General features: G+C 37.1%; 4 protein-coding genes across 4 annotated transcripts; 3 read left to right on the top strand and 1 right to left on the bottom strand.

Moving 5' to 3' along the window:
• Positions 1-2,183: 2,183 nt before the first annotated feature.
• On the top strand, positions 2,184-3,062 carry PHYBLDRAFT_132757 (cyclin; the record flags this gene model as incomplete). The annotated part of the gene is made up of 2 exons (XM_018429518.1): positions 2,184-2,717; positions 2,783-3,062. Coding segments are annotated over exons 1-2 (747 nt in total), but the record flags the coding sequence as incomplete, so codon positions are not given.
• Positions 3,063-4,134: 1,072 nt separating this feature from the next.
• PHYBLDRAFT_99906 (hypothetical protein) lies at positions 4,135-5,155 on the top strand (the record flags this gene model as incomplete). Its single annotated transcript, XM_018444115.1, has 3 exons — positions 4,135-4,443; positions 4,541-4,841; positions 4,890-5,155. Coding segments are annotated over 3 exons (876 nt in total), but the record flags the coding sequence as incomplete, so codon positions are not given.
• A 1,489-nt stretch (positions 5,156-6,644) lies between these two features.
• PHYBLDRAFT_143872 (hypothetical protein) lies at positions 6,645-8,672 on the bottom strand (the record flags this gene model as incomplete). Its single annotated transcript, XM_018431089.1, has 2 exons — positions 6,645-8,029; positions 8,123-8,672. The coding sequence occupies 2 exons, from the start codon at positions 8,670-8,672 to the stop codon at positions 6,645-6,647; spliced, it is 1,935 nt and encodes a 644-aa protein (XP_018293670.1).
• A 3,066-nt stretch (positions 8,673-11,738) lies between these two features.
• On the top strand, positions 11,739-12,638 carry PHYBLDRAFT_101274 (hypothetical protein; the record flags this gene model as incomplete). Its single annotated transcript, XM_018427634.1, has 2 exons — positions 11,739-12,134; positions 12,315-12,638. Coding segments are annotated over 2 exons (720 nt in total), but the record flags the coding sequence as incomplete, so codon positions are not given.
• Positions 12,639-12,716: the final 78 nt, after the last annotated feature.

Raw genomic sequence — 12,716 nt, 5'->3', positions numbered from 1 at the left:
CTGAAAAGGCGAGCTAAATTATATATTACTCTGTAATTTCTATTATTGAGTTTCTGGATTGCTGCTTGACAGATTAACTTTCCTATCTTTTGTTGCTATAAGAAAATCAATTGTGAATCAGATATTTCTGTAATATTTGATATTGTTTTGGTTGCATATAAATTCAATTGGCATACCAGGACACACCTATGTGTGTGATACTTGGTTTAAAAAAAAACATCTGCAAAATAACAGCTAGCTGTAAATTAATAATAATAATGATAATAATAATAGGAAAATGATTTTAATAAATGATCTAAAATAAAATAGTCCAGTGCTTTGTAAATACAGAGTGAAATATAAGAATATGTTATTTATACGATCAATTAAATTAACGTTTTGCAATTTGGCTATGTGTGTAGACCACGCGGAGTTGATACACAGTCTCTACTTAATGATTCACGCAGCACAATACTAGCGAAATATGAATTGGATACAGTAATTTATATATGCAAATACATCACTACAACTAGAGTTTATGTGCAAATAACTTTTTCAGTGCAACATGTACTGTGACATCCTTCCATAATCTTATTGATCTCTAGATAACCGGGACACACTTAAAGAGGCAAATGCTCGGAATATTTATTCTTGAACAATCCTAACCTAATAATAATATATAAAATCAAGGCATCAAAAACCATGGTCTATTGTGCACAGACTCTTGTCTCGGTAATGTCTTGAATTTATATATAAAAAGAAATATTTGATCGTAATCGTAATTGTAACTGTATTTTTATTTTATTTTGTTTTCTTTTAAAATGACTGCAGTCATAGAAACACAGCCCCATTCAAAAGACATAAATTCTGTGCAGGCAATTCTTTATTTGGAACAAGCAGTATCTGCTTACATGCAATGTATGCACCCATTATTGGATCTTTCCAGAAAATATCAATGTGAAACTAAAGGTTTATGTATTTACATCTTACTTTGCATATAACCTTTCTATTATCAGCATAAACTATTAACCAACCAAATCTGACTTAGCTAGTTGTACTCGAGGTTCATACAGTTAATGTATTCTTGTGATTTCAGTTACAAGAGAAAAACTTAACTTTAACCGCAGTATACTAAACATCTGTATTTCAAGAATAAGCACCAATAACAAGTCAGAAAATCCAAGGTTAATAAATATATAGACAATTGTGCTTTTGTAACAACCATAAGAGTTTTTCTCTTTTAACAGGCTGTTTTACCGTTAGTAAAAATGTAAGTGTTAAACAATCCGCCTGTCGGGAAATCATTCAAGTTCTCTTTCAATGTGTACATTCTGCCCTAACAAAACTGCGGCATTATTATAAGCGGCTGTCAACAATAAATATCCTGCCACTGTAGCCACATTTGACACTTCAGGCACTTCAGACGCTAAACAAACTAAAAAAAGAAAATTGTACATCACGTTTTTACACATTAATAGCATTAAAACATATCAGTCAAAATAGCTATATATATATATATATGTATGTATGTATGTATGTATGAATGTACGCATCTACAGAGACGAACTAGCCTGAACTTCTCTACAAAAAGATACATGAAATAATAGTGGGCAAACTGTCATGGTTTCATGTCTGTTAGCAAGAAACAAGGTTTTATTTTTCTCTTTTCTTTATCAGTTGATTACAATATTCTTGTATCAGTATCAGTACAACTATTATTGTTTCCTCATGGTCCTTCTGTAATGTCCTACCAAGGATTCCCATAGCCAAAAGCCGTTCACCCAACAAGCGACGGTCTACAAACTGTGCCACCAGTATCAGCTGAGCATGAATACTGACCTACCCAATAAGAGTTCCTTCTCCCTCTTCTTTCTTAGGGTGGTGTAGCTTGTATAAATATTAGATTAATAGTATGTTTACTCCAGCGCAAATAATGGCAGCCACTATAATAATCAGATAAGGCTATATAATCTATCCTAAACTTAAGAGCCCTTGTTGTAAAGTAAAGATAGAGGGCGAGAAAACAACAAGACAAGTGTGACCGGAATATAGTGCGCATACCAATCCCCCTAAATGGCAAGAGCTGTTTTGTAGACTTCGATTTTGCAGCTTTCCCCTTTTTTTTTCTATTATTTTATTTTATTTTATTTTTATTTTATCGATTTCGTTACTCTCTCTCTCTCTCTTTCTGCCGAGAACCCGTCTTGCCCAATACCTGGGCTTCATCATCTCATTATATTGCCTTTGTAAAAAGTCACAGCATACGAGCGATGCATCCACCTACCTTCGATCTTTCTCTTTATCCTACCATGGAGACCATCCGTCTTTTGGCATCTCTACTCGAGCGTATGACAGCTGCAAACGATCAGATCAATGCAGCATCTGTGGCAGGTCGCAAAGGTGACATTCGCCGCACTGTCTCGGCATCTCCCTTGAGCTCACACCAAAAACCCTTGGCTGCAGTTACGCATGCTTATACCCGGTTTCATGCCCACTCAATTCCGTCCATCGACATATTCTCTTATCTGGCACGTATTCTAAAATACTGCCCATGCGCAAACGAATGCTTTCTCAGCTTATTAGTATATTTTGACCGCATGTCAAAACAAGCATTAGCAACCACAGGAAGACCCTTTGCGATCGACTCGTACAATATTCACAGACTGATTATTGCAGGTGTTATGGTGTCAAGTAAATTTTTTAGTGATGTCTTCTATACAAATACGCGATATGCGAAGGTACGGATCACAAAAAAAATGTGCAAGGGTGCATTTCGATCTAATTTTTATTTTATTTATTGTAGGTGGGTGGACTACCAGCCTCGGAACTCAATATACTCGAGCTGGAGTTCCTTAAACTCAACGGCTTCAATCTGGCAGTATCGATCGTCGATCTGCAGCGATATGGGGACCAGCTAGTAAAGGTGGCGCACATGGAACAAGAGATGCGAAAGACACTGGAAAAGGTGTCATATTCGCCCAGTCTCTTCCGCCATGGCCGTTCGACGTCGCTTGGATCACTGGCATATATGGACAATTTACAGAATGATGCAGCCATCGATCGTCTCTGTGATCTCACTTCGCGTGTGTCAATGGAGAATATTGCTAAACGGCCTACTGGCTACAATATTTATACACTGAATAATAACAGCAGCAACAGCAGCATCAACAGCAACAATAGTAATAATAATAGTAGTAATAATAGTAACAATAATAATAATTGTGTACGTCCAAACATGCGACGTATGACAAGCTTTGGCAACCTGCGACAATCTCCACGCACTTATGGCTATCCGAGTGATCTTCAACATAGCCCAGTAGGGGAAACAGAAGACAATGAGACAAAATATTGGCGACCGATTCCATATGGTGGTCACCCTGGAGAATGGTCTCAACCGTCACCCAAACCAACTCTGCGACACCCTCGGGAACCATGGCAGCCACGTATTCCCCGGCATTCGCAGTCAAGCGCTAATATGCAGGCAGACTATTGGAAAGCAAATGAACCTGTTTCTCGCAGGCTTTCACTCACTTCTATTCATGCTCCACCTTTTGTGCCTGCTCATTCTGTCGGCATGCCTACACCCCCGCCTTCCTCTCCTGGGCAGCCATCCTATCCAATCGTTTATCTCTAGCTTCGAACTTCTCTGTTATTTATACTCTTACATACATACCCCCAACCAAGCCATCTTGTATATAATCTTATATCTTCCTATATCTTCTTATTCTCATATATCAATGCTATTCATATACATATAACATATACATATACATATACATATATATTTATTTATTTTATTTTATTTTATTCTATTTTATTTTATCTTATTTATTTATTTTATTTATTTAAATAATCTCAGGAACAAACCGCCTGTTTCCTTGACGGTGTGTCAATGGACCACCGTGCAAGGCTACACAAAAACATAAAATCAGACAACAGAGCACGCTGTCTTGCAACCGTTATTCATCGTGCGCCTCTATATTTCGTTCGTTCTTTCGTTTTTTTTTCTTTCTCTGTGTGTTTATTATTATTCGTTTTTTTTGCTCTTACTCTTTTACTGCACATTTAATTTACAATCCTTTTTCCCTTGTTCATCACATTGACGCCATCCCTCCATCCGTAATGGCTCCTCGCTCAAGGAAGAATGCGACATCTCAATTCAATGTCATGGTCGTTGGCTTTGCTGGTGTCGGCAAGACCGCATTTATCAAGACCCTCCTCGAGGCACTTAAGCTTGATAGCCCTAAAGAGAGACATACATTGTTTGACCCTCCGGTCCTCCAAGGGCCCTTAACAAAGACTGCAGCACCTTATACTGTTTCTGTTGATCTTGATATCGATGGTGAGAAGGTAGCCCTGACACTCATAGACACTCCAGGATTCCAGGCGAGTTTTCTTGCTGACAAACAGTTGCACGATATTCTCGGCTACATTGAGCACCAATTTGATCTGACCCTTGCCGAGGTAAAAAAATAAATAAATAAGGATTATTATAATACGATTATTTTTCTAAAATAAATAAATAAGTAAACTGATAGCACTAACAAACTTTCTTTTATAGGAATCCAAAGTGAAGCGTAATCCAAAGGCAGTTGATACCCAGGTCCATGCCTGCCTCTACTTCCTCGATCCTACCAAATCTGTATTGGATGAGTATGATATCCGGATCCTAACACGACTTTCACGACGTGTAAATGTGATCCCGGTTCTCGGCAAGGCTGACACGCTCACAAAGGCTCAGAGAGACAGAATGAAGCCTGCGATCATGCAGAGTGTTTATAATGCTGTGAACAAGATACCCATCTATGGTATGCCAGAAGAAGATGAAGAGGATGAGGACGAAGAGAAAGACAAGACGGCTGGTTCGTCACTTGAAGGGTTCCTTAAGCAGTTTGACTACGAAAACGAAGATGAGGACACACGCATTCTCATTGATTATATCCACATGTTACCCTTTACCATGATCGCCTACGAAGATGATCCTCAGACTGGAAAGCCTATTGCAATTGAAGGAACACCCATTGGACGTGATTATGGCTGGGGTACAATCGATTGTATGAGTCCAACTTTTAGCGACTTTAATGACCTGAAATCCATTCTTCTCGACACTCACCGCGGGTTCCTTAAGACAGCTACCATTGAAGATTATTATGAGCGGTACCGTACCGAACGTCTGCTTATCAAGAGAGCTACCAAGCTGAAAAGCATGGATCTCAGCAAGAAGATTCTTGAAGATCTCACAAAACTTTAGATGCACTCATTCTACAAGGCAACAGAAAAATATATATATATATTACAATTACAATCACTATATCAATAACAATCACAATCACTATCACTATCACAATAATACAAATAGGCTTATGTATTGGTTTTTATGAACTTTATTTTCTTCCTTTTGTTCGCCTTTTCTTATATTCCTTTTTCTCTTATTCTTCTTCTTTTTTTTTTACATATATATTTTATTTCTTTTATCGAGCCAAGGTTCTTCTTTAACGGAGCGTGCTATGATAAACAAATTACTTTTTCTTATATTAATTAATTAAATAAATAAAGGCTCTGAATTGAATTCAAATCTAATTGATACTCATGCTGTGTGCTTTTTGATATATTACAGTTTATTACAATAAACCTACGTTAATTGCTATATATCCAATCTATATAATTTACCTCTGTTTTACCTTTATTTTAGTGAAATATACATACGTAGTTGTACCAAAACAGGCATGTACGTACAGTGGAATTGACATATATAAACAGGCGCTCCTCCAAATAATAATAATGTAAGCTAATGACAATAATCATAAAGGCACACAATTAGGCTTTCACGGGTGCCTTTGTAGGATCGGCAGAAGCATTCCTGCCGGGTAGCACTGAGGCTGAGTCAGGAAGTAGCACAGTCAAGAAGTTCATGTCGCCCCATTCAACAAGCGTGGTTCCACTAACAAGCGGGAGTTTCCTAATCCTTTCTCTCTTTTCTGTCAATGGGTAATTTTTGAAAGTGATTGTGTTCATTTCGGAGAAACACAACATATATAATATTCAACTGCTTTAACTAAAAGCGTCATTATCAAAGTACACGCAACTTACATCTGGAAGTTCTCTCTTTTTTTTTCCTTTTCGCTCCCTCTTTTCCTTTCACTTCGTCAAGTCGTCTATAGCTATATATGTATGTATATACATTGAGTGCCTGATAATTATTTAGGTAAGATGTGAATTGTGAACTATGAAATAAATTAAACAAATTCAAATTTAATTAAATGACTTAAATATGGCCCAAAACTTGGCACCAAATAAGAAATCGAGATGGCGGTTGAGAATCAAAAATACCGTTAATTACAAAGTACAAGCTTTTATTGAAATATATAGGTTGTGCAAAGATTGGGAGTACCTACTGCTTTTTTATTTTAGTACCCCACCCCCTCTATAAAAAAGAATGCTAAAGAAAAATCACTTGGACTGGCAACTTTGATAGATAATTAAAACTTGCTTTATTCAAGGTAGATAGATCAGGGTAACCAATCTCTCTTTTTCTTTCTTTCTCTCTCTCTCTCTTTAAAAGGTCTAATTGTCTATAATCCCTTTTGACACACACAAAAACCTTATATTCATTTAGGCTGTCATAGTAACCATTTTTTTTTTAAAAAAAAAAGCTGATCACATCATCAAACCCATAAGCTCAGCTCATCTTCATATATCCTCTTCCACTTTTTAAAATCATCAGAGGTACATGTACTTATGTTGCATTGTTCTGCAGATCCTAAAATCAACTTCACATATCCAGCCAAAAGTACGTTTTCCCAGTCATCCTCCGATCCATCTGCCGTCAAATTCCGCTCATGTTTTTCTGCCAGCTTAGCAGAATTTTGGACCATACTGGGCTGTGAAAACAAGGTCTCGGCCTGACTGGCTTCACTTTGGGTAAGAATTCGAACATCATAAACAGGGTATGTCTGACTCCAGTCAAAGTACATCTGATGCCACGTGTGCAGAATGTGAGAGCCCTCAAATCCAGGAACACGCGATGGTGAGTCCAGCCGATCGGAACTGCCGGATATCAATTGTGTCCGGCTATTGCCAGCAAAAGCAGACTGAATCAGATGAATGGCAGTTTCTGAGCTCATAATATCCTTATTGCTGTAAAAAGTGACCTTATTCAGCTCAAAATATTTCAGATGACTAAAACGCATATCGAATAAGACATCTTGAGATATAGGTCCAAAAACATTAACCAGTTTTATGCCAAATAACGACACGTATTTCAGATTTCGACATCGGTGCGACAAGTATCGAAACACTTTCACATCTGCTTCCTCTGCTGCAATCTTTATAAGCCGAAGATCATGCCCAACCATACATTCATACTCCTGCACCCTCAGTGACACCTTGCTGACATGTACTATCAATATCTTCAACATTTCACAGTGATCCAGAACGGTATCCAGCTTAAGCCACATAGTAGGCAGAATCAAGCACAGATGAGCCAGCCTTGAACAAAGTCCTAATTCCGCTGGGATAATGAGCGTATTCTGGTAAAAGCAGCTGTTTTCGACTGTAAGAGACACCACTGAATCTGGATATGACTTTAGTGAATTGCCTAATGCTGGTCGAAACCGATCTTCTTTGCTGTCATTACGTAGGCGGTCTCGTATACATCGAAGAGATGATCCGCTGGTTGAGGCAACCAATAGAAGAGTATAGTAAGCCCAATTTTTATATTCAGATCGAAGCATGTAAAGGTTCTCCAGTCGTGGAAAGATGTATGGAAGACCTTGGATAACATCTTTGGCTACAAAGTAGTTGACTCTTGCCATTTTACACTCCCCATGGTTGCTCCATGTTAATGTACGTACGTGAGTAAACTTGTAGGCAAAGTAAACAAGCCATTGAATGTCAATATCGAAAACTTCGAGATGTACATTGATCAGACTAGTAGCTGGTTGTATAGACTGTAATATGTGAGGATCTATTAACTGGAAATTCCCAAAAGTGGCGCTTATTTTCAAATACTCCAACGATGGGAAATACGTGTGAAGTGTCTCCATATCACCTATTGTGTAATATATATATATATATAGATACAAAATGAGATAATGGCTGCTAATATGCAAAAATGAATTTTAACATCACTATATTCTATTACCATAAGTTATGTCGTGAACAGGTACGGTTATGTTAAGGTTTTTGACCGACATCCATGGTCTCCAGTTCGTGTATTGAAAGAGATTTTTATTAAATACATATGAAAAATAGCGTGGAACTTGAAGTTCAAGCGATTTGACGTTTGGAAACTGCTTTTGAATGCCATTGAGCTGATCATCGTTTAAAAGGAGACCCCAAAAGATATATATGTTTTTTACAAAAAAGCTGTTTTTTCTGTACGGATTTTGTGGTTCAAGGGAATCGAAGCTGGCGTGTTCTAGCTGGGATTTGGTATTGATTTCGACTATACTCCAAACACACTGATTGAATGGTTCATGCCATGCTTTGCAAACAAGACTGCAACTCCACCAGTCCCGGAATGAGAGATATTCTGCAACTTGACTTAGGATTTCGAAGGGAAGTTTGGACGCAGACATCAAAGTAGATCCCAAAGAGGCAGGCCAGGAGAAGAAAGAGGAACAGGAATAAATCCAAGAGATCCGGATATTTATGCGGATGTCTGATGAGCGAGTTTGGTCACAGCGGAGCATCCCGAGTTGTATATAGGACACACTAGGTTGTGTTTTATTTTCTTCAGCCGAGATCAAATGAAGTGACTAAACCAATCTAAAAAAGAACAATAAAAAAATCGTAAGCTTTAATCTAGTGGCAAGTGCACGCCAGCAATATCCGCTGGTAGTTAAACGAACAAAACAAAACAAAAAGAAACTTTTTCATTGCTCTTATAAACCGCTTGGCTATATGCTGCCTATGTAGCACTCCTCGCCCTATTGAGTGAAAAGTCAATGAGAAACGCCAAACCCAATGCACACACAAAATGCTTCTACCAAAAGCATACGTATCCTCTGTAACCTTTATTTTTCAGGCATTTTTTTTTTAGTTTTAAGTTCATAATTCTCTCACGTGAAAGACTGAAGAAGGAATTCAGCTATTGAATATCAATTTTTTAAGACCAAGTGAATTAAAATATATACTGTCTGTAACAGCCCTAAGTTAAGTATCCACTATGATAGCTATATGAGCTCTTATTTGTATAAGAAGAGAGGCACTCAAAGGTGATAATAAAGTGTCCTCACCATCTTGTATCACTCTCTTGCGTCTGTCCTACTCTGTACATCATCTACGCATTATGAGACCATGGGTTTCTTTTACATAACTGTCAGTATAACCAATATTCTTCTTCTTTTTCTCCCACACAACGATGTAATCAATGTAATGCAATAATTAGTAGTTAATATGATATATCTTTTGAACATCTAGTCTCTTTAGATATACAGAAAACTTGTATCAAATCTTAAATACACCAACTCCTTGTCATACGACTATAAACAATGTACTCCTGAATAAGCGTATAAATAATATCTATACTCTGTCCTTATATATATAGGGTGCACCTTTTTTATAATCGACAATTTTTATATGTAAAATTAGAAAACCATAAGGCTTTATGGGATCTTAATTTTTTTGAATTTTGTTACCGCTGAGTCGTTTGCTTTACTATTTACAAGATCTCTGCGGTGAGACTTCTTTTACTTCTCTGCAAAAAAAAAACTTTAAGCAAGATGAAGTTTCGATATTTAAGCAGGGAGGCTCAAAAAATGTCCTCATTTTCTGGCCAATAATAATGCTCCCTGGGTTTTAATTTGATATTTGTGTAACGTATAGTGTATCTTTTTATAGTGTGTATTTTTTATTAATAAAACTAGAAAGCCAAAAGGCTTTCTGGGATCTTAATATTTTTGAGTTTTGTTTGCTTTAATATACTCTTAATGCTATTTAGAAACTCTCTGCGGGGAGACATCTACTACTTTTTTGCAAAAATATTTTTTTAGACAAGGTAACATCTCAGTGTTTAAGCAGTGCGGCCAAAATGATGGCTTTATTTTTCAACCAATAATATAATCGACTGAGTTTAATATCCACTTATATATAGTAGAGTATGCCCTTTTTCAAAATAAATATTTTTTATTAATAAAACTAGAAAACCAAAAGGCTTTCTGGAATCTTAATATTTTTGAGTTCTGTTCGCTTTAATATGCTCTTAATGCTATTTAGAAACTCTCTGCGGTGAGATATCTACTACTTTTCTGCAAAAATATTTTTTTAAACAAGGTAACATCTCAGTGTTTAAGCAGTGCGGCCAAAATGATGGCTTCATTTTTCAACCAATAATATAACCAACTGAGTTCTTTATCAACTTGCATAATGTAAAACGTTACTAAATAAGACAATCTATTTTAAAAAAAAAACAATTTGTTCCTGATAAAAACACAATCGACAATGCCAAAAATCAATTCTAAAATGAGAGCTTTATCTCAAAAAGCTGCTGCTAAAAGTCTTTCTCACTCTCAGAGCGAAAGTGTAGAGTTAGTTAGAAAGGAAGTTGATCCTACCCCCGAGATTTCGGAATCTTCTGGCAGTGATGTCAAAAATCTCGGACTTTCTTGGACCAAAAAAGCTGAAGATGCTCTCAATGGAAAATACAGTCGCAATCGTTCATCATACTCATCTCGACATGTTCGTAGACTGAAAAAGGCAGAAAGAGAAGCAGCAAAAGGAAGTGCTAGAGTTGACTCCTTTTTCTTGCCTATCGCAAACTCTTCTTCTGCTGAGACAGAAATTGGATTGGATGAAGAAAGTGATAGTGCAGATGAAGTCGAGTCAAAGGAAGAGTTCAAAAGCAGAGTAAAAGACGCAATCATTGACTTGTCAAAGTTCGCAGTACCTGTCATCAGTTCGACTTCAGAGCAGCAAAAACTTGGTGTAGCAGAGATGGGAAAGTACGAAGGAGCATATCATTACTTATATGCTTTGATCAATACGGACATGAAGAAAATGGCAGCTTCTAAGTTTGCAAGCGACATTGTATACAAGCAAAAATCTACTTGGTACAGAGCCCGTAAGATTCGCCAACATGCAAAGGAGTATTTGGAGACTAGACGAATCAGTCTTGGTGCACAAGGCAAGCATGCCAAACGTGTCTCTGTTCTTGATGATGAAGTCATCAAGCAGCAAATACTCGAATGGTTCAGAAGTCAGCCAAGAGCTAAAAGAAGTATTGCTGGACTTTCAGTCCACTTGAAAGAAGTCATTCTGCCTAAGGCCATTGGTAGCAGCTTACTATCAGATGAGTTAGAGATCGAAGGTAGTGCAATTAAGCCGTTGTCTACATATTGCCTAAGACGAAAGCTGATATCTTGGGGATTTCATTTTAAGCATTTAGGTAGGCAAATATAGAAAACCAGAATGCGGTTTTCTCTATAAAAATAGAATGTCACATTAATATAACTTATGTTTATTTTACAGGAAAAGTTGTATACTTTGATGGGCATGAGCGCGAGGATGTGCTTACTTATAGAAATGCATGGAGCAAACGCATGATGGAATACTATCAATACTCTGAGAAATATGACAATGTTACACCTTCTCTTGTGTCATATCCTCAATTGACAGAAGGTGTCAAACAGCATGTATTTGTCACACATGACGAAAGTACATTCTATGCTAATGACTATCAAAAGTACGCCTGGGTGGAAGATGGTGAAAGCTATTGTTTGCCAAAGTCTGAGGGTAGATCAATAATGATCTCCGAGTTCCAATGCCCTTGTCATGGAACAATGAGAGGATATGTAGGAAACCAGTACAAAACTTCGCGAGTGGTATTTTATCCTGGAGCTCAATACGAAGGCTATTGGAAAAGTAGTCATATGTGTGCCCAGCTTACAGATACAATACCTCTTTTCAATGCCATACACCCAAATGCAGTAGCTGTCTTTCTTTTTGATCAAAGCAGCAATCATAAAGCCTATCCTGAAGACGCTCTTTTGGCACAAAACATGAACTTGTGTGCAATTGAAGTAAAAGACAGTGACTCAGGCCAGGGAAAATTTCGTGACAGCTCATTTTATGTCAGAAAGCAATACGACTATGCAGAACAGCAAAAAGTTTTTTTTCAAAAAAAGAGTAATGAAGAAAAACTTAAAGAATATGAAGTAATCGAGTCTCGGCTCCATAAAGTAAGTGATTTATATACAATCCTATCCGAATAGAAACATAATTTATACAATTACAATAAGGGATCACTTTATGCTAAAAGACGTGTCTATAAACTATTCATATTTAGAATAAAAAATACAAAAAAATATTTCATTGGCCTTCGCGGCATATTACAGCAACGTTCTATGTATAGAAACGAAGCAGAGAGATACTCTTTAAAACGTTCTTGCAATAATGTCGCGACAGCTGATTCTAGATGTTGTGCAATCCATATTATGGAGGGACAACCAGACTTTGCCAACCAAAAATCAGCACTCGAAGAAATAGTTGAAGGCAGTAGACACAAATTTGAACTGTATCCAAAATACCACTGTGAATGTAATTGGATCGAAAGATACTGGGGAGCAGCCAAGAAAGAAGCACGACGTGAATGTGATTATTCTTTTCAATCATTGAATAGAAAAATCAATTCGTTTCTGGATAGTGTTTGCCCACCAGAAGATGATGTCCCTGAAAAAATTCGAAGATACTTCCACAAAAGTTTTGCCTACATCAATGCCTACAGTCTTGGTCATGAT

This window comes from Phycomyces blakesleeanus (genome assembly GCF_001638985.1).
Source record: "Phycomyces blakesleeanus NRRL 1555(-) unplaced genomic scaffold PHYBLscaffold_7, whole genome shotgun sequence".
Classification (NCBI taxonomy): Eukaryota; Fungi; Mucoromycota; class Mucoromycetes; order Mucorales; family Phycomycetaceae; genus Phycomyces; species Phycomyces blakesleeanus.
The sequence above is the reverse complement of the archived record's forward strand: the minus strand, read 5'-3'. Positions and strand labels throughout refer to the sequence as shown.